Here is a 20986-nt window from a genome sequence, read left to right as displayed (position 1 = left end):
GCACACACAAGAGTGTCGACAAGGCTGGATGCTGTTGGAGCACCTTTGAGGACTAATAGCACCTAATTATGAAGCAAGGGAGGAACCGAGGTGGCTGTTTAGCCAAGGAGTATACAGCAGAGTGCCCTGAGATGTGATATTTACCCTGCAAGAGAAAAAAAGTTTATTCCTTACTCTTCAGCTTAAAAAAATAGTAAAAATTAAATAAACACACAAAATACTTCTCTTGGCAGGCTTTATAGCATACTTTTTCTTCTTCTTTTTTTTTTTTAAAAAAAAGGCATTTACAAGTGGTTTCAAAATGGCTGTGTTACATCTGTCAGCGGGTGAAGGGAACACCCACAAATTGTGTTTTTATCTCTTGAAGTTTTGTTCCACTTGAGCAATAAAAGCCGGATTTGCTGCTGGTTTGTGTGATTGGGGAAATCTGAGCATTGAGTATGGTTTTTAAACTTCTGCAGTTGGTTGGGTTTATAAGTTTTAAGAAACTCCTGGGGTGGTGAAGTTCTTGGGTTTTGTTTTATGCTGGCACAAGGGAAGGTTTGGTTTGCGAGCACCTGGCACAGACAAGTTCATCTTGGTTCCCTGGCCTGTCCCTCCCAAAAAATGGTTTGGCAGGAACCCCCTTTATCTTTGATGTTAATGTCATCAGCACTTTCTTGGTTGCAATGCTATTCTTTCTCCGGGAGTTGAAAAACTATCCACAGGCAGACTGAACACACATCCAGTATTCTCCAGCCTGAACTCCAGACCAACAGCTTAAATCCCTTCTCCGATGGGGAATATCCTCCTCCACGAGGATAATTCTGAGAGGTGTAGCGTACTCAGGGCTGCTCTAATGCTCAGAAGTGATGGATGGTGGGAGGGGAAAGCTCTCATCTGACTGGCTCGAAGCGATGAAGGAGGAGGTATTTTGGAGTGTGCATTTTGGACAGGAGTCATTTCAGTGGGAAATGAGCAACCTCTCCCGTTGCCTTTGCTAGGCCTGCTGAAAGCCAAGTCAGGATTTCAGTGCTGGGCAGTCCTCCCTCCACCAACTGATTCCCTAGCCCAGCTGCAGATGCCAAGTGCTGTGTCTCTGGGCGACCGCTGTCGTGCCGGGCGGTGGCCTGAGCGGCTGTGCGGCAGCTCGTGACAGTGCGAGAGCAAAGGCAGGCAGGGGTCTGCTGTGTATCCTTGCCGCTTTTGATCTTATTAACGTGTTAGTAAAAACCCTGCCAAGGCAACCTGAGCTGGTTACTTGTAGCATAATTGCTCATATTGCCTCCTTATAGGTCAGAGAAGGGGGGAGCTTAAGTGAGTTAAAAGAATAATTGTTCAGAGGGGACAGTCTGTTCGAGGGAGGTCGTAACTGCTAACCACTGTGGCTGAGGTCCAGTTTTATTGCTTTTACTCCTGCAAAATTAATGCTGGTTTTGTTGGGCAGATGGTTTCTGCTCTGACTCACTCAAGCAACAGAATTGTAATATTGTTTAATGGCACATTCTGTATACTAGATAATGGTGATGTGTGAGCAGGAAAATACTTTGAATTAATTTTAGGACCAGCAGTCTGGAGTGAGGATTGATGTTCATGTCTTCTCCTGAGGACCACAGCCTGCTAGCTCTCCATTCAATAAAGAATTGAGGTTCAGAACTTTGACCTGATACCAAAACCCCCCCTATACTGTTAGTTCATATTCCAGAGATCAGCTGTTCAAGCAAGAACAGGAAGAGTATCCACAATTGTTTTACTTAATATTAGCATAAATACTGGAGAGAAGATACAAAATGCTTTGGTTCACAGTGGGATTAGTAATGGGGCAGCACATTGCCTGCATCTCCCTGGGGTTATGTATCTCACTTATAACTTCCTCTCAACCAGCTTAGTATTTTCAGACACTTCTTAGCAGGGCGTCTTAAAAATTTCTGACCTTCAGTGACTTCTACCTTTCTATGCACATGTGAAAATCAGGACACAAATAATTTGCATCGTAGCTATTTTTTTTTCCCCTCTGTAGCTTTGAAAGAATTTGCATTTAATATCATTTAACACTACTCATGTTACTGAATGAACAGCATTTCAGGACACATCATGGATATTAGTAAATATTCACAACTTCCATTTTACTGCATGGAGGGACTCAGACCAATACAGTAACTCAGCATCTCTTGGCATAGGAGTTATGGAGCCAGCACTTGGACTCAACTTCTTTCCTATCTGGACAACCGATCAGCAAATTTGAAAGCTGGTTATCAAATACATTGATAAAGAAAGGGGCTTTTGCTGAATTTCCCTGCTATGTAGCATTTCAGGCTTTGTGGTGTCAGAGGCTACATACCTGTGAAGATATCCAAGGCAGGCAGAACAGGTCCACTGTGGGTTTCATTGGTTTAGTTCTGCAGAAAAATCATATTTGGGTGTTTGAATGTAACATGAACAAAGCCAGCCAGCTGAGGTATTGATCTGCCCCCTCTCACCACCATTTCTTAATGCCTGTCAAGCTGGAACATACAAAACTTCTCAGCAAAATTCACAGGGAAGGACTAGGCTTCTGCTCATTTTTAACTGGGGAGCTGAGCAGAGAAGCTATCCCCACACTTACCCAGACAATCTGTGGAAATACGGAGACTTGATCCAGGTCCCAAGTCCCAGGCTGCTGTTCTGTCTATGAAATCCTCTGGCAAGATTTGTTGTGTTAAAAGGTAGAGGAAAGCTGCTCTAACAGGAGGTAAAAAAATGGCTTTTTGCAAACCCATTCTGACCGCTGGCGTTTCAGTTTTTCCAGCAACTGGGTGTGAGGATCAGGAGAAGAAAAGTGGATTTTTTGAGAAAAGATCAGAACTGAACCTACTTACAGGATCACGTCACAGGCTCATTGGATATTCCAGTGGGTACCTTTGTTTTGTACCTGTCATTTAAAATTATTTTCTTACTTTACTTTGTGTTTATGTTGTAGGTGCTGTCTTCAGGGCAGTGTTATTTGTCATAACGCCGTGATAGAGAAGGGTGCAGACATCAAAGACTGTTTGATTGGAAGCGATCAGAAGCTGGAAACCAAAGGTAAGTAGAGGAGCTGTATTTATAGAGCATTTGTAATAATTTTCATAATTTCTTCCTTGACTTCTGCTTCTTCATGAAGTGCCAGTAAACAGTGGCAGTTCTACAGTATGATGTCCTATAATATTAGGATTTGTTTTTCATAGAAAGTACAGCTTCTTCGCATAAGAATAGTTCAGGGACTTGCTTCTCTGAAGTTGGCAGAAAAGCTCTGTTGTTGTTACAAACAAGATTGGGTGCTGAGACAGTCTTTTCCTAGAGACCGCAAGGTCAGCCTGAAGTTGTCCTCAGCAGAAAGAGCAGTTACTTTGACTAGTAAACTTTGTCAGGATCAGGGGCAATGTAAGCAAATTACTGATCACAGAGAGGTCCTTCTCTTTGTAGATGCTACCAACCCATGGTGCTCCCATTCACTTTGCTCCAAGCTCGAAGCAGAATATTGTACTAGGAGCTGCTGTGCTCAGCACTAAATATGAGGGTGGCTACATTCAGATTTGCTTTCCTGCTATGAAATGCTATTTTGGGGCTTCAGAGAGGTTACAACTATGTGGCCTTCATTTGGGGCAAAGTTAAGCCATCTAGTGCAAGTGTGTGAGAGCTCTTCAGTGGTAACCGCCTGAGTGGAACTGTTGATTTCCTGCCCTAAGAGATAATGTGCAGGAAATGGGTGTCTCGGTGACTGCATCCCAAGCAGAGGGCTTTTTAATGAATATTTATAGTTGGGGTTTGGCAGATCCCTGCTCTAGGGTGTGGACTGAGGACAAAAGTGAGTTCCTTTGCAGGCTCCATGTGAAGCTATTTATTCAGATGAGGATTTGTTTACTTGCTTTGTCTTTATGGGTGGATTCCCAATTGTAAGTGTCCTGACACAGAGCAGGGTTTGCACCTAATGTAGTATAACATAACCTATTGTCAGCTATGCATATGGCAAATTTTCCTTTAAATTGCAACTGAAAGTAAAAAAGACTTACGAAAACAAAGTATTGATCTTGTAGTCGCAAGTCTTGGATACTGTAGGAAACAGCCAGTGAGTGTTCTGTGCCCTGTGGTCTAGGTCCCTGTAATAGCAGAGTCGGTGCCTACTCATGGCTTTGCCCATCACATCAGTCTGAATCAGTTGCCTGTTGGGTTTTGTTGTCACTGAAGATGTGCAATATTCATGATGCTCCATCTGGGTCCTCCCCTGAGCATGGAGTCATAGAATCATTTAGGTTGGAAAAGACCTGAAAGATCTAAACGACCATTGAGTCCAACCATAAAACTGCCAAGTCCATGGACTAAATCATGTCCTTAACTGCTACAGCTACACATCTGGATGAATCACTAGGAGAGTTGAATCGGGTCATGTTTGGTTGTTAACCTGTGGCATGAGCTATGAGGAGGTGGAGTGCAGATTTAGCTAGTGTTTTAGGAAATAAGAATGTTTGATTTCTACAGTAGATTATATCAAATAAAAGTATCACCCTTTGACCTCGCTCACATCTGCTTCAGTAGTCTCATCCAGGTTGCAGATCCTAGTCTGGTTCATTTTAGTATAGAAACTGTTCTTTATTGTCCTTGACGTGCTTGAATATTTTTCAGTCTCTGTAGACATATTTGCAGGGAGAGTAACGGAGCTGTAACCCGTGGTTCATTTGCCTGTTCTTGTAGAGTCTACTGTTCACCTCTCCAAAGCTTAAACCCCCTTCTTAATGAGTCTGTGGGTCCTCTACTTAAGCTGTTCAAAACCGTATTATTGATGTTAGCAAAGACACATTCAGGTAGATCATGAATACACCATTATGCTGAGCAAGAAAAAAATAATAAAGCCTCAGTTCATTTCCCTGCCTCAGTTTCCTAACCATTCTGGAATTTCTTTGGGCTGGGGGTCAGGTTCTCCTCGGTGGTCTGGGATCTGTCTGTGAAGTTCATGACTTATTTCCTGAGCTGTGGAGTCTTTCCAGCCCAGCATGTCTCTTCTGACCTTGGCTGGTCCCGGAGTAAACTGGGCCCTCTCTTTTTGGCTGTGAAAGCATGCCATGACTTCCCTTCCCCTGCCCAAGACTTCCTGTATCTTGTGCCAAGCTTTTGGTGTGGCCCTGTAAGTCTGTTTCCATATTCCCTCTTTCATCAAGCTTTTGGCTGTGTTGTTCTGTTTGGTGATTTTTCCTTCTTCAAACTCCAGCCTCTATGGCCAGGTTAAAAAAAAAACTAGTTCTCTTGGGTTGGAGCCATCTTTTGTTGCAACCTGATCACACTTCAGCAGACGTAAGCAGTAGCAGCTGGCTGCTGACCCCAGTCTGGGAGTTACATGCTAGAAACCTCCTCAGCAAAGCTGCATATACACCTTCCCAGAAACATGAAAAAAAAACCCAAAAAAACAGCAGTCCCTTATTCCAAAGCATCAGCCAGGATTCATCAAAGGTAGAAATGTCCCTGAATCATCCTACACGGCCCAAGGCGAATCCCACAGTTGACTTTGCTGCAGAACTGGCTCGTGCTCCTTGCTCTGCCATGTGAGTCCTGGCCCCACTGCACGGGTGCCTCAGGGTACAAGAGCTCTTTGAGCCAGTGGTGCACTGACCTCCTTTCATCAAATGAACTCCAGTTCCACACAAGGAGCATGGCAGGAGAACAGCTACCACAAATGATAGGCAAACGTAACTCAGACAAGCTCTTATCCTTTTCCTTCTGCGTAAGAATATGGGCATATTTAGGGTGGTCCAAATGGTACAGCTGGGAGTAATGGGATTGAATTAAAATCAATTTAGGTTGGCTATCTGGAACGTTTTCCTAATGATGTGGTCTGGTAGGCTGTGGGATAATCTCCCTGGGGACATGGTGGGAGACCTCATCACTTAATAATGGGCTTGGCAAAGCTCTGGACACCTAAATACAGGGAATGCTCCAGCAGTGGTTACTGGGGTAGATCAGATGCAGCCTAATGCTTTCAACCTGAAAAGAAAGTTAGAGACACGGGGCTGAGTAACTATCAGCCATGACGTCCCAGTCCTGTGTTGACTTCAGCCCTATCACAGCACTGGCCAGAGATGGTACTTTTAAGTGTCTCTTAAAGTGAAGGTATGGAGTTTTATTAAGCTTCTGGATTTGCAAGCCATGTCTCCTGAGAGCCATACTATTCTCTTCCTACTGCTTTTATGACCATGCTTAGGAAGCATACACTTTCCTTCCTCTTTGATACTTCCAGGAATTTGCTAGCAGAGAATTAACAGATGGGCTTTGTGAAAGCTATCTCACACAGGTAGCAGTTTGAAAAACATGTTGGTACCTAAGAAAAAGGAGACAGTTATTAAAGGGATAGGAAATGTCAGGCAACAGTTCTGAAAGAACTTAATTGCACAGAGCATTCAGTCACTGTTTTGAAGCAGTTATTAGGATCATGCTCCAGCCTTTTTGATGAACCTATTTTTAAAGAGAAGCTCAAAAGCAGCTCATTGAAGTAGGACTACAGAGGGGGAGATCTGGTGATGGGCCAGTCGAGGAGTCAGGCAAGCCCTAGAGTGAGTGAGTTCAGTTCCCAAGGGAGTCTCTAGTTCAGATTCATCAGGGAGTACATTATACATCTGGTATAGGTTAGCCAGGAAGAGGCATATACAGTAAAGTGGCTTAACCTTTCTTCAAAGCAACGCCAAGAACAGAGATGGTAAAGGCACACACAGAGGACAGAACTTAGGAAAACTGATACAAAACTCACCACTGTATCCCTCACCTTCATCTCTGTTGTCACTGAGGCAGGAATGTTTTACGTGCATTGGAAAGTAAGGAGCCAATGTTGTTTGGGGACAGTTTGAGTCATTGCACACCCAAAAAGTGCATTACAGCAGTGTTGTCACCACAAAGAATATGTTCAGAAAGGGAAAAAATACCAGCAGCCAAGATGCTGATGTAATCTTAGCTTGGTATCCTGGTACATACTTAGTAGTAGCATTATCCCTTTGACCAGGCTGTAGACTAAGACCTCAATGCTTGTTCCTGTGCAGTTCTTATGCCACCATATATTATTTTTTTCCTTAAGCCCATGACATAGTCAACACCCAGAATGAGTAGTGCTTGCTGAATGTGGGAGTTCTCCATATCCCTTATTTTCCTTTTTTTTTTGTTTTCAGTTTGTGTCTGAAACCTTAATTACTATACACAATGCAAAAGACAAGATCCTTCCTTTCTATGGCCTTCCTGCACCATTTGTCATCTTGATGCTTCACAGTTGTTAACAACCTCATTTGTGCCGCCTCAGTATGAACACGGTTGGGTTTTCCTCCTATTTTACAGAGACCTGAGAGACAGGGAGATACCAATGATCTGCCTGTTCATTTGGACTGGCCAGCTTAAGTGCTGAAGTTGCATGTTATATATGGCATTTCCTAGCTATTACAGACGTGACATTTTAGACTTAGCATTTTCTTTGTACGTGCTGGGAGGGAAGGTTCACTCCACTGGAAAAAAAATCAAACAAAACAAAAACAAACAAACAAACAAACCCCACCACAAAACCCCACCAGTTTTATTATAGGGGATTATGTTGGCCCTTGCATGGAACATTAGAAGTGTCAGAAACTTGAATTCCATTGCACAGCTTTCTGCTGCTTCAGCTGATGGGAACTGATAGTAGTGGGTTATCTTCCCTAAAGGGGGCTGGATCTGCAATGGGACAAGCGAAGCTCTTTGCCAGGTGGTTTCACAGATGTCCATGGTGTCAGCAGCCCTGAGATCTACTCCTGGTGCTGGCAGGAGAAGGTCTAGTTACTGTAGGCTTTGCTGCTCCTGCCCCCAGCATCAGCCACTGGACCCCAACTGCATCACCTGTGTCCTACCTGATCCTGACTCCTGCTTCCCAGCTCCCTGCTATGGGTTTATCCCAGGACTAGGCTCGTTCCATTCCCATTATTTTTGTTTTTCCCTCTAGTGTTTGTCCCATGAAGATTCCTGGTTTCCTCTCATACTTGGTTATTCACAGACACACACTTGACTCCTCCTCTGATCTGACCATAGCTGTGATTTCCAGTCCCCTTGCCTAACAGTCCCATGCTCCATTTCCCACCAGGCACTCAGGCTCCGACTGCTTTCAGTCAGACTGCATCCCATTCCATACCACTGTCATGCCTGGGCAGGATCATTCTGTGCCCAGGAGGGAAGCAGTTCTGTCCCAAGTGCTGCACTGGTCTGTAGAGCAGGGATGCAGGCATGAGGGAAGCCCTGCCTTCCTGCTGTGCTTCCATGGTCCAGAGTGCTCACTGCAGATGGAGTCTCTGGAGCTTTTAGCTGTTCTCCTGAGCACATGTGCAAACTGAGAGGTTGTTGGGTTGTTGGTTTTTTTTGTGTTGTTTTTTTTTTTTTCCAGAGGCTTATCATGTAGCCAAAACTGTGGTTTCTCACAAGAACAGAAAAAGGCACATATCCAGTAAGGACTGGCTCCTGTTTCCGATCATTTTCCAAGTCCTGTTCCAAGCTTGGAGTCCTAGGACTTCTCAAGGAAACAGAATAAGATTGTTTTATTTTAATGAGGGCCAAAGAGCACATTTTTCTCAAATGTCATCCTCTGAAGGCAGGTACAGTTTATTAAACCTTGACATATAAATGGGTGACTGCTTGTGAGGATGCTTCACCCCAGCCAAGATTTAGCAGGGATAGGGTCAGGAAGGAACTGAGGGACTTTGTGATGCTCTCACTGCATTCAAGTAGGAGAGAGCATCTGCACTTGCAAGATGCCGAGTACCTCCTGGTGAAGTCTCTGGGAACTGAAAACACTTAGCAGGACACAAGGTGGGGATCAGAAAGCATGCTGCAGTGCAGATGAGGGTTATGAAAGCTCGCAAGGAACAGACACAGACTAAACAGTGCACACGTGTATATTGTGCACTGGGGTGCAGGATGAGCTGGAGATGATACAGGAATGGTGTAAAATTATAGCAAAATGGAGAGGTCTGTAAGATTTGCTCTCTAAAGTAGTTTAACTACTAAGTGTTCTGTGACAAAGAAATTGTTGGCAGTTAAAACAGGCATCTCTCACATAGTTATCATTTTTGTTTCAGTGACTATACAGTGACTACATTTCTAACTGATCCTAATAAGCCTCTTTTCCAAGTTGTATAAAAATGGTTTATGAGTTTTGGCCTTAGCAGTGGCATGAAACTTCCCTAGAACATCCATCCAGTGACTCTTTGTCCTCCCATCTGCTGCTGGGGACTGTCACACTTGTGCACACTGTCATTCCCAGCCACAGAAATTCAGGCTTCCTGAGTGAGCAGGTTAAATGAGCTGCCACATTCGCAGCATGTTGATGGTGAACTCTTCCCATAAGGCAGCAGTTCGTAACCTTGTGGAAATATTTTTACATGCTCCATGCAGAGAAAATAACCACTTGTGCTCCACCAGAGCTCAGCCACATGAAAGAGCCAGGAAGAACACCCCAATGGATGCTGAGAAAGGGACCTTCACTTGGATCCCGTGCAGCAGGCAGCAGTTTCCAGGCAAATACAGTATCTCTGCCATCTTAGCAGGAAGTGTGGACAGTCTGTCAGACATTCCTGAGACCCCAGCTTGCATTGGCTGTGAACTGTTGATACTGCATGGGAGCACATCAACAGGTACAATCCAGTCCCCGTCTTAAAACACTTTGCTAGGACTCTTAGGAATAATTTTTACAAATTATTTCTGGAAGAATTTCTTCACTGGAAGGGTTATCAGGCATTGGAACAGGCTGCCCAGGGCAGTGGTGGAGTCACCATCCCTGGCCGTACTTAAAGAGCCGTACAGATGTAGTACTGAGGGATATGGTTCCATTCAGAACTTGTCAGTGTTAGGTTGATGGTTGGACTCTGTGATCTTTAAGGTCTTTTCCAGCTGAGGTAATTCTGTGATTCTGTAACTCTGCCCCAATACTAGGACTCTAAGTGTGATCCCCTCCCCAAGGAACTTGCTATCTTAGGCACATCCCCAGCTCTTGGTCTCCTTTTCCTTTGACTAACCTTTCTTCTAACACCCTGACTGATCACTTTCCCATACACCTCTCTTTCCAGTTCCTTCCCTCCCTCATCCATATGCTCCAAGCCACAGTAAATTAATCTCTCTTTTGGCACTGAGTTCAGTTTTACCTTTACTTTACACTCCCAAGATACGTCTATTCCTCAGATGGGTTTGAGGAGGTTATTACTGGTTAAACTATGAGAAAAGCCTCAGCTGAACCAGGTGACCAGGCACTGTGTGCTGGTGGTTGCTGTGGATGGGTGTAAGGCAGGAGTGGGATCTCTATTGCCCACCTTTTCCATGGGCTAGAGGCCCCAGCTGTGGGCCACAGCTGATGTGCCTGAAGCTACTTCCAGGTCTATTCCAAATGCCCCTGGGGCGAGTGGCACATCCCACCCCTGGGAGCAGCTGTGGCACCCAGCTCACAGGGATCATTGCTCTTGGAGACCTGCAGGCTCACCTGACATGGTGCTTAAGAGAAATCTGTGAGATGCTTCTGGCCTTTGGGGCCACAGCATGGTCATTCCTGATCTCCAGTGATCGCAGAAGTAAAGCGTGGCTGGGGAGAGAGCAGGCCTTGACTGGAAAGCCCCACTGCTCTGTAAACACAAACAAATCGGCCCCCGTCACCTGCTTCCCTTCTTTATCTCTACATGTAATTTAAAACACCCTCCAGCCTCCCAAAGTCAAGCTTCAGCTGCTTCCCATCCCCTTAAGCCCCTTCAGTTCCTCTTCCCCCTCCTGCCCCCCAACCTGGCTGCTTTTCCAGGGCCAACCATCGCTGTAGAGACAAGTTGCTCTTCTCTCCCACTCTCTGATCCTTTCTGTCCTGGGTGAATGTGGTAGGAGCCACCCACAGCGTGTTTTCGTGCATGCGTTTCTGCAGCCACCCCTCCCCCCCGCCTAGTTTTTTAAGTTAAACTATCTCTTGCTTTAAAGAGAGCAAATACACAGCAGTGGCTTTCATCACTGCTGTATAATAGAGCAGTAATTCCGTGCCAGGGACTGTTTTCTATTTTATTTTAAAGGGTTTATAAAACAGTGTATGTAATTGAGTGAGTAAACTGAACGTTTTCTGGAGCCCCTGAGGGCTGGAACTTCGTGGTGGTCCTGGGCCTAGGCCCTAACCTTTTTTTTTTTTCTTTTTCTTTTTTTTTTTTTCCTCTCTTTTTTTTTTTTCCCTTCCCTTTCCCCTCCTTCCCCTCCTCCTTTACAACCCAGCGTTGCCACCAGCAGCAGCAGCAGCAATCTGTCTGGGGCTAATTGAGCAAACAACAAGGAGATGCTTTCACATGGCTTTTAAAGGAATGCTCCGGCATCCCCTTTCTGTAAGCGGCTTGGCAGGAACCTGCCAGGAAGGCTGGAGAGCGCTGGGTCCCCGGCCCCCGGCCTGCTGGTGGGGTTTGTGCCGGGCTTCGCAGTCATTTCCGCCCCTCTGTTTATTTGCATTACAATTTGTTTTTAGCCAAGTACCAAAAGCTGTGGGGCTGCTCCCCAGCTCTCTAGCTCTCCTTGCGTTCTGCGTACGTTTTTAAGGGGCTAGTGGACAGTATGTGTAAACAAATGTCTTCCAAAGCAGGAACGCATATATATAACGAGTGACAGGTTTTTGATTTACACTCAGTAAAATCTCCGTGGATGCTTGGTTCAAGCACCCAGGCTGACTTAAGGCTGGGCTGCGTCAGCAAGTTGCAGCAAAGTGCTAATCAGGAGGTTGAATGTGTTGATCAGCTCTGCATTTGCTTAGCACCAGATGCTCCCAATCTTAGAAGATCTAGTTGAACATGATTTAAGGTTGCAGAGTCCAACTCTAAGGCTTTCTGAAAGTCCTTTCTCTAATCCTTCTTTCTCTGTGGGCTGAATGCATCTGTAACACTGCCAGTATCAGATAAAAGGCAGCCTGGTAAGAAATCCCTAATGGGGAGCTGGGGAAGGAGAAGGGAGCTGAACAGCTAAGCATTTGAGGTACTTCTCCCTCCTCCCCCAGAGTTTCAGGCAGAGTTTCTGCACGAACTGAGCTTGCTGGTACCAGCCAGAGCCACTGGCAACTGGCAGCCAGGGCTGATAATGAAACGCTATCCACAGCTTGGCAGTCTGGCACACACAGTGGAGTCTGAATTCCCTTTCCTTCCCAAGTAGAGCTTTGGGAAGAGAAGAGGGAAGCAGGGTGAATCCTTATCTGCCTATCCCATCCCCTAGAGGTGCGGAATCGGGCTTTGTTTCTAGCAAAACCATTCCCTTTATCATATAAAAACTTTCTCGAGGATTTGAGACAGGCACATTCATGTGTTTTCTTTTAGCCTCTACCAGAAGAAATGAGTTGGGCGATTTCATGGGAGTCTCTGAGGCAGCAGTGACATATGGGGCAGGCTGTGGGTGCCTGCTTCGGGGAATCTGGGCCACGTGGATCAATGAAGGGGACAAAACAGGCAGAGGGATGGGAAATGAGGGAATGTGTGCTCTGATTTTCTGTGTAGCTTTGGCTGCGTAAACTCCCTAAACTTCCTGCTGCCTCACTTTGCCATCTGTAAAATGAGAATGCTCTTCTTCTCCCACTCTTGAAAAGCATTTTGAAGTAATCAGGTGTAAGATGCAAGATATCATAAGACAGCTACAAGCATGTCAGTGCAAAATACAAATAGTTGGTACCACCTCTGCAGCTAAGTATGTGACAGGACCCAGCCCAGCTCTGCATGTTTAGGACAGTGCAGGATGCTGTCTGAAATGAAACAAGAAGTTCCTTATTAAAAAGTATTGCTACAGATAACCTATATATAGAACCATAAATTGACATGGCTCTTTATAAGCCTAGATGAAGGCATGTTTAATCTGCACAGGCATAACGTAATTACTCCCACTGGATGGTAGCCAGGGTCTTATTCACATCACAGAAATCAACATGATAGGTAGTCTGCTTGGAGGAGGTTCAGGAATGGAGTCACAGGAGTTGCTACAGGGCCTGTTTGAGATATATTGGGAAAGTTGTTGGGGGTGAGGAATGTTATAGCAAGAAGTGCTGCAGGTTGGATTTGAGGTACCTTGGCAAAGCTGTGTGGGGTCCAGGACGGGAGGAGAGAGGTGCTGAAGGCTGGACTTGGGGCTATTGGCAGAGCTGGGCTGGAGAGGTTGTGTGGTGCTACCTACATCATGCTTGCACCTGGCACTTGTACAGTCAGCCCCTCATTTTCCTGAGACTGCATCCACCTCTGCTTGTCCTGTCCAAAGTGCTGGAGATTGGGCTCCAAGTTCCAACTTTAAGCTCCAAGATGTTAACACGAGGCTCCAGGATTAATTACCAGTTGTTGCCAAATGCCCCAAGCAAAGAACTAAATTACTCAATCTGATGCTGAAGGTGTGAAGCAGCTCCTTGAGCTCCTCATTTTTGCCTTCACAAAGGGTCTCTGGAAGGTGGCCGTGAGGCTAACACAACTCTGTCTCCCAAGCTGAGGAGACAGCAGGATGCAAATGATTTGGGGGTTGGGGTTGTAGTGGGAAACTACCTTGCCACAGTCCAAAACTCCTTGAAGTTTATAGAGCCGGTTTTGATCAAACATTTTCTGGAGCACTGGTTTGCATGGTGCTAAGGTAATATCTTGAGTTTTAAACCAAGAGAAGCATCGTGTTGGCCCGGCCAGTTTGGGAATTGCCAGGAATTTCTTCACTTAGCCAAAGATGGCATGTTTGTTGTTTTGTAGGAGTCTTGCAAAATCCATTCCCCCAAGGGGAGGAGTGTTATTTAGGTGGGTAAATAAAACACAGCTCGTTATTTCCATCATCCTTGGCTATCCACCCCCACTGCTGTGTAAGATGTTGGAGGCAACGCAGCCTCCATCAGTGAATCCCAGCACCTCACAGACCTTGATGAATTATCCCAGGCTCCAGAGCTGATTGTTATTCCTAATGTGCAGAAGGGGAGATGGAGAGCCTAGGGGCATGGATCAAACCACCTGAGCTCCACCTGAATAGGTATCCAGCTCCCAGAGAGCAATTTAGATTCACTGCCTTCCCCCATGGTACCCTGAGGACACCCACTTTGAGCACACAGGGTTTTGTGTCACCCTCTGAGGCACATGCTTGAGTTTTTTAGGCACTGGGCTTTCAGTTGCATGTTTTTATTATTTTGGCTTTATATCCCTTATTTGCAGTCCTTCCCTGACAAGCTGATTTTGCATTTTAAAGGGAAGGCTCTTTCAGTACAGTGCATTAACAGTGCTGGGGCAGGGACTAGCACGTTAATGTGTCCACTGGGGCTGTGCAGAGCTCTTGGGAACAGGCAAAGGAGTGACCTTGTAGAAATTGCTCCTCCAGCAAATATGCTCCACGGGAGCCTGAGGTGGGCTGTCCACCATTACCCTCAGAGATAACTGTGCTTAGAGACCTTGCTGCACGCAGATACTTTTGGAGAGGCTCCATCCAGAGCTCAGTCGAGGACAGAGAAGTCACATTTAAATTAAAAGAAACAAACAAACAAAAAAGCCCTTTATTTAAGATGCCAGGATTGTGTTGGGATTTTGGAGAGGGTCTCACACTGCCTCAGTGATGGCCACCAGTGCTGAGCCAGTCCTCTCCTCCCTAACTTCTGTGCAATTTGAGGGTGCACAGCACTCTTTAGGGCTGAGGTGCGTTACTGATCTTTCATTTTATGTCAGATCCCTGTGTTGGATGTTGATGGTCCTTTGCCTCGACCTAGGTGTGCACCTGTCAGCAGCAGCTGTGACTTCCGTTGGGCCTCTCTTGTTTAGTAGTGACACATACATGTGAAAACTCTCATTAGAGAAACCTCCTGATGTTTAGTCAGTTGTTTAGGCTTTTGCCATGTGTGTGGGATACTGTTGGAGAGACGCTGGAGTGCAAAGAAAAGCAGCAAATCTGTGCTTGCATTCCCCAGAATCTGCTTTTCTCATTTCTTTTAAAGTTGCGGATTTGAAAAATGCAAGGGCTGAAGCACTGCTGCAAAACTCAATTCCTCTTCTTTTCCTCCCTCTCTCTTTTCAGCCAAACATGTTAATGAAGTCATTGTGGGCACCGAACAGCTGATGGAGATATAACCCTAGTAGGTTTTAAAGATGATTTTATGGAAGCCAGCAGCAGAACCAGATGTTCAAGCATCGTAAGATCATCCGTACAGATCAGTACTGGCACAGTTTACCCTATCATTGCTCCTTTCCTGTTCAGCTTTATATTTATGTCTTAATAAAGAAGTATTTACAGAGCGGTGTGTCCGTCAGCCCCTCCCCCCTCATTGGGATGCACGCGGGTTTGTGCCGGGTAATATCGGTCCCTGCGCGCCCGGCGAACGCACTGTACTTTTCCAGCAGAAGGGAGAGCGGGGACCACACAGACTGTGCCCACTCCAAAGAATGACTTAGCCGCCCTCCCTGGGATGTAAACCACGTCCCTGCAGCCCTCGCCACCATTCCCGAGCCTGGGAGAAGCCGCTCGGGATGCGGCTTGTGCATCTCATCAACGCAGCAGGCAGGCAGCGAAACGCAGCGGTAACGTGGGCTGCTCTTTGCAGCCCAGTGGCTTCGCCAGCCTCCTCCTCCTCTCTTTCCCTCTAATGATGTTGCCCCATAGCATAGAGGTGTTCAAGCTGCACCTCTTCTCTTCTGTAATGCAGTTGAGGAGTTTGGCACCATTTCCATCAGGCCTGAGTTTGGTCCGTTACTTTGAAATCCTGCCTGAGAGCAAGTGTTCGAGAGGGATGGGGGAGTGTGGAGGGGAAGTAGGGTATAAGAAGTGGGTACTTGCAGTCTTATTTTGGTGGTTCTTTTGCTTTTCGGTTCATTCTTCCTAATCCCAAATGAAAGATCACACACACACACACCTAGATGATCTGTGGATGATCCTACCTATGTCTGTGAGATGAGTCGAACCACTAATGTGAAACGCACAGCCTTGTGGTCAGGGGTTGTGCCAGGATTGTAAAGCACCTGGATGGGATTGAAGCACAAGCTGTACTCTAACATTTATAAATTGGACGCAAGTTCCTACCTAAAAGCTGTTTATTATAATGCAGTAGGATTCAATAGGACATTTATCTGCCCCAGCAGTTTGACACCAGAGGTGCTTACAGCAACTGGCTGGGATGATATTTCATTAACTGATGTGATAAATGTTAAATGTGTGTTTCATGGGCACTGGTGTTCCCCGAGGAAAATTACTGTTGCCTAGCTAATTTGACAAGAGAGAGATCATAATCCAGACATTCCCTGAGTTTCATAAACAAAATCCCTCCTCTAAAGAACCAGATTGGAATGGAAGGTATGGGTAAGGATGAGCTTCACAGCCTTTGACAAGCTGCAGAAAGAAGCAACGTGCTGCAGAAAGAAGCAACGTGCTGCAGTTCAGCTCCAGCTTTGTGCTGGGGGTTTTGCCTCGCGTATGTGCGGAGACTTGTTCCTAAGGTATGAAGCCTTTTTCATCCACGGATAGCTGAGGCTTTACAAAGGTTAATTAAAGAGAGTTCTTGTCTCTGTGTGGGGCACAGCAGCGAGGCATCCATTTTGGGTGTGTATGAACAGAAGCAGAGTGGAGTGTAATTACCTGGCTTTGCATTTCACCAGGAGGCTGTGGCAAAGCCGAGAGAGGTCTGCAGGGACTTGGACTCCCAGTCCTTTTCCTTAAACACAAAACCTTCTCCCTCTGTTTTTGAGGATACATCTTAGCTTCTGAAAGGGCCACAACCCCTTACTTAACAGCTACAGCTTTACCTCCTTGTGCCTTAATTATATGTTAAAGTCTCAATCCTTTTGTTTAGCTAATTTAAGAAGAGGGTGGGGGGCTCTGTGTCAGTTAGAATTTAGCATTAATTTAGTGTTCTCTGACACTTGAAAACCTGGCCGGGATTTGAGGCGTTTTCTTTTCCTTTTTGCCTTTTACGACCTGCAGGTGTTTGGTGTGAGATAAAAGTAGATCCCAAAGTGAGATTTCACAGCACAAATTATCAAAGTGAAGATTCACTCTTGATGTAGTCTACGTGTGTGGCAGTAATTATGAAAAATAATTCGGGATAATAGGGCCTTCAGGAATCCCAAGGCAGGCACTGGGAGTTTAACCCTTCCTCATCTAACCTGGTCTCCACGCTGCTGTCATCATTAAGGGAGCAGATGATGGGTTGAGTCAGGCAACTTTACAAACAGTGGTAAAACATCACAGTCTTCAAGAAAACTGGGGAGGTGACCGAGGAAAGGAAGTTCTGTTCCCAGGTTCTTTTGGATGTATCTGTTTGGTGCTTGGTCATACAGACCTTTGGGAAGGTGGTACTGGTACGGGTGGCTCACCAGCTTTGAGGAATGGGTCACCTCTCAGATAGCAAGTAAGTCTCCCCAACTTTGCTGCTCTGCCACACCCAGGCAGCTGAGTGTTACAGCCCAGGCCCATCACAGTGCTGTTGGCACCAAGGTAGTGCTTTATAGGCAACGTTTCTCTGAAAACGGGGAAGTTCCCAGCTCTGCAGATTCTGCTGGCACTTTCTGGACAGGCTTGTCCTGAACACTGTCTTGGCAGATGTACAGCTGAGGTTGAAGTGAGAAGGTTCTTACAGTGGCATGTCACCTGCTGCATCTGCACGTGGTAAAGCAGTCTTGCCATGATGCCCAGAGAGGTCCCCAGCCAGCAGCACCCCTGTCTCCTGGGGTTTCACTGAGTGGTGTCCTGCCAGCAGCTCCTAAAAGGCTTTTTCTGTGACCAGGGCAGCAGGTTTGCGTGGATGCAGACCCCAGAGGCAGTGTGTGCACACCTGGCCCATACTTCTTCCTGTGGGTCCTCCAGGCCTAGCACACTATGACAGGGACTCCTGAATCTCTGTCCCCTTGCCCAGTCTCCTCTGAGAGGTGGGCACCAGTGGCAGCAGCTCTGCAATGGGTCCTTCCCAGGATGTCTGTAGCCAAGCCCATTTGCAAGACACGGATTTGGGAAAAGCATTTGTTGGGCAGTTACAGATATCCAGAGCCGAGGCTCTCTTCCCTCAGCTGTTCGTGTTTGCTTTGGTAGGTGACTGTTGTGATCTTTCAGGAAGCAGCAGCTCATCTGATCCCTTCTGCAGTCCTCTGGAGAGAACGGTTCCCATCTTCTTGGCAGCCTTGGCACGATGCCACACAAGGGGAAGGCAAGTAGCCAGCCATTCCTTGGGACAGTGGGCTTCTCACCCTGGTGGTGTTCAAGGGGACACAAAACCTTCTTTGCTCTGGGCTTTGATCTCGCTTCTGGGACACTTTTTTGGCTTGTGGGCAGGACAGGGAGAGGAGTGAGCAGTCATATGGCCTCAAATCTGCCAGTCTGGCTCCCCCATCACAAGTTGATGCTATGTGTGCAGCCCTAGTGATGGGACCCTCCTGAACCTCTTGGACCTGGACATCACAAGGACTCACCAGTCTTTTACTGCCTCATGCCTCCAAGGTTTATTGTGCAGAGCTGTATTGCTCCTGCTGGCTTCCTTGCTGGCTTCTGCACCCCACTGTCCTTCCCCTTCCTGCCTGGAAAGACTGATTTTCACCATGCCCTGCCTGTTCTTTGAACTTTGCTGGTGGGACCTTCTTATCCCAGGAGACCAGAATTTTCCTTATAAAAAAAACCCTGCAGGTCTTGGGAACACTGTTGTGTTCAGGAGGTGCTTTGCTGTCTCCCTGCTGGCCCAAAGCTGCAGCAAGAGCCAGTGGCTGCTCCAGTCCCTGCCCTGGTGTCTTTCTTGGGACAGGGCTGGATCAAGCCCCAGGTGGGGCTCACAGAGGAATCACCTGTGCCAACAGCAACAGCGTGAGGACCACACATTGCACAGTGCATGGGGTAGCTCCCTCCACCACAGTGGACATCAGGGCCACCCTCCTGTCATCCCAGTGGCCTTTGGTCACCTGTTTTAAGGGACTACAGACTGCAGCAAGCACTTGGGGCTGGGTCCTTTGGGGCATTACGGGCAGCCCACCATGCCCCATCCCATCCCAGTGCCAACGTGGGAGCGCAGGGCACGGGACCCTTCTCACTGAGCAGCCTGCAGGGTTAATTTGGGGATGTGAAGGTTCCCCCACTGGGGCCCAACAAACCCCCCAGCACCTCGGCAGCTGCCAGCCCCGCTCCCTCTCAGCCAGGCGGCTGATTCCTGGATCCTGTCGGTTTTCACTCCATCCCCTGGGAGCCAAGGTCCACAGCCGCGCCTGTGCCTCCCAGACGGGCCGGCAGACAAGAACTTCCTTCCAGGCCCTATAGACAGACATTTTATATACGTTAAAATACGTGTGTATATAAATATGGAAAGCAAGAGCTTGGGAGAGCTTGAGTCTAAATAAACTTGTATGTTTAAGGCTTTTAAAATGCTAATGTTCAATATCAGGGGGGGGGGACAGGACAAGGGGTCTATTGGACTGAGCACCAAGACAGCTGATGAGCTTGGATCGGTGCCTTTACAATTCAAGGAAAAATGGGATCGTTTGGGAAGGAAAAAGGGATTTTCTTGTTTTTGTTTTTAGTAGAAAATAAAAGAAGCTGCCTTCTTATTTGCCTCCCTCCCCCAGCGCCGGAGCAGCGAGCGACTGGTGTTGTATGCATAAGCTATTCCTTTGTGCAACATCTAAATGGTTAATTGTGTTTGAGGAAGATGTACGGGCGAATGGAGGGACCACCCAGCAAGAGACAGACAAGAAAGAGCGATCTCTGAAATGTTTAACCAGAGAGAGAGCAAAGTTGTTTAAAAATATTTAATTTACAACATTCCACACTGCTGATTATAAATTGGCCGTCCAAAAACACTGCTGCATGCGGGGAGGGATCCAGGCAGCATGAAACAAATTCTTGTGATTGTTTTTCCTATCTTCCTCCCTCCTTTCCTTGGGGAGTTTAACCCCATGGCAGGATGTGGGTCACCCCAGGCAGGGAAGGCACAACTGCTGTTCTGCGGGACCACGAGCTGCCATCCCAGTGCTAACACTTGTGACTGGGACCAGAATGCAGCTGCCTGCTGGGACAGCTGGAAGGATGGTGAGGAACGACCGACTGGTGATGCTGGTGTTGGTGATGGGCACAACTGAGATAGTCAGTGGGTAAAGGTCCCGCAGTGCCTTCCCTCTGATTTTCACTCCAGCACTGGGATTCCCCCAATGCATCCAGCCCTGGGCAAGGGAAACCGGGAATCCCCCAGTGATAAGTTGGGAGTCTTGGAGAGACAAACTTGGCCAGGCTGCCCCACCCATGAGAAGTCCCTCACCGCTGTGACAGTGCCTGCTTTGCTCTTCAGCTCAGCAGTGCTCAGCCACGTCACCCAGCCATTCCCAGCGGCATCAGGAAGGAGCCGGGACCTGGGGCCTTACGGGGTTGTTGAGCAACAACAGCATCTCCTCCCTGCTCAGGCCTTTCTGCAAAGGGTTGGTTGGTGCTGGATGCCGGGAAGAATGGATTTGGCCACGCTCTGCTCAAGGCCACCACTGATCCCCAGTTGGCTTCCACACATCCGGGGACTCCAGCACTGCACAAGGGCCTGGGCTGCTAGATGAGGAAGGACAATTCCCTCTGGGTGGTGGCCAGAGGTGGTCCCCATTAGAATGGCTCCTGCTCCCATGATATCCTTTTCTACATTTGTAGCCCCTGTTCTCCCCGTGGAGAGGGAGGTCTTGAGGGAGATAAAGCTTCTGGGCTCCTTACCGTGCTGCCTCTGGAAGACCAGGCAGGCAAAGAATGCACGTATTGGGGGTCAGCCCCTTCTTTCTCAGCTGGAACCAACCCTGCCACTGTCTTCACGAATGTCATCCAAAGGGGTAGGAGAGCCTGGAGGGTACCAGGGAAGGGAGAGATGCACAGTCCCCTGGCTCGTGACCTCGTACAGCAGGGAGGATCTGAGCGGAGCTGCAGGATTGGGGGATGCAAGAGGAACCAGGATCCAAATGCAGTGGTTGCTTTTGCTGCAGATCCCTCCTTGGCATCTCCTTGGAGATCCTGCTTTGGGGGATGAAAGCCCGGGTGCTTTCACACCCCTGTTGCCCCAGGACCCTGGCCA

At 47.2% G+C, this 20986-nt stretch overlaps 1 protein-coding gene across 6 annotated transcripts in view; it reads left to right on the top strand.

Moving 5' to 3' along the window:
* Window positions 1-15214, top strand: part of HECTD3 (HECT domain E3 ubiquitin protein ligase 3) — a 125416-nt gene extending 110202 nt beyond the window's left edge. For all 6 annotated transcript variants that reach the window (XM_051624572.1, XM_051624569.1, XM_051624567.1 and 3 more), the window contains 2 exons: window positions 2939-3042; window positions 14998-15214. In XM_051624572.1, coding sequence (XP_051480532.1) covers window positions 2939-3042; window positions 14998-15050 — 157 coding nt within the window. In that variant the 3' untranslated portion in view covers window positions 15051-15214. The remainder of the gene's footprint in view (window positions 1-2938; window positions 3043-14997) is intronic.
* Window positions 15215-20986: the final 5772 nt, after the last annotated feature.

Source organism: Apus apus, chromosome 7 (assembly GCF_020740795.1).
Source record: "Apus apus isolate bApuApu2 chromosome 7, bApuApu2.pri.cur, whole genome shotgun sequence".
In the NCBI taxonomy this organism is placed as follows: Eukaryota; Metazoa; Chordata; class Aves; order Apodiformes; family Apodidae; genus Apus; species Apus apus.
This window is presented reverse-complemented; position numbering and strand designations above follow the sequence as displayed.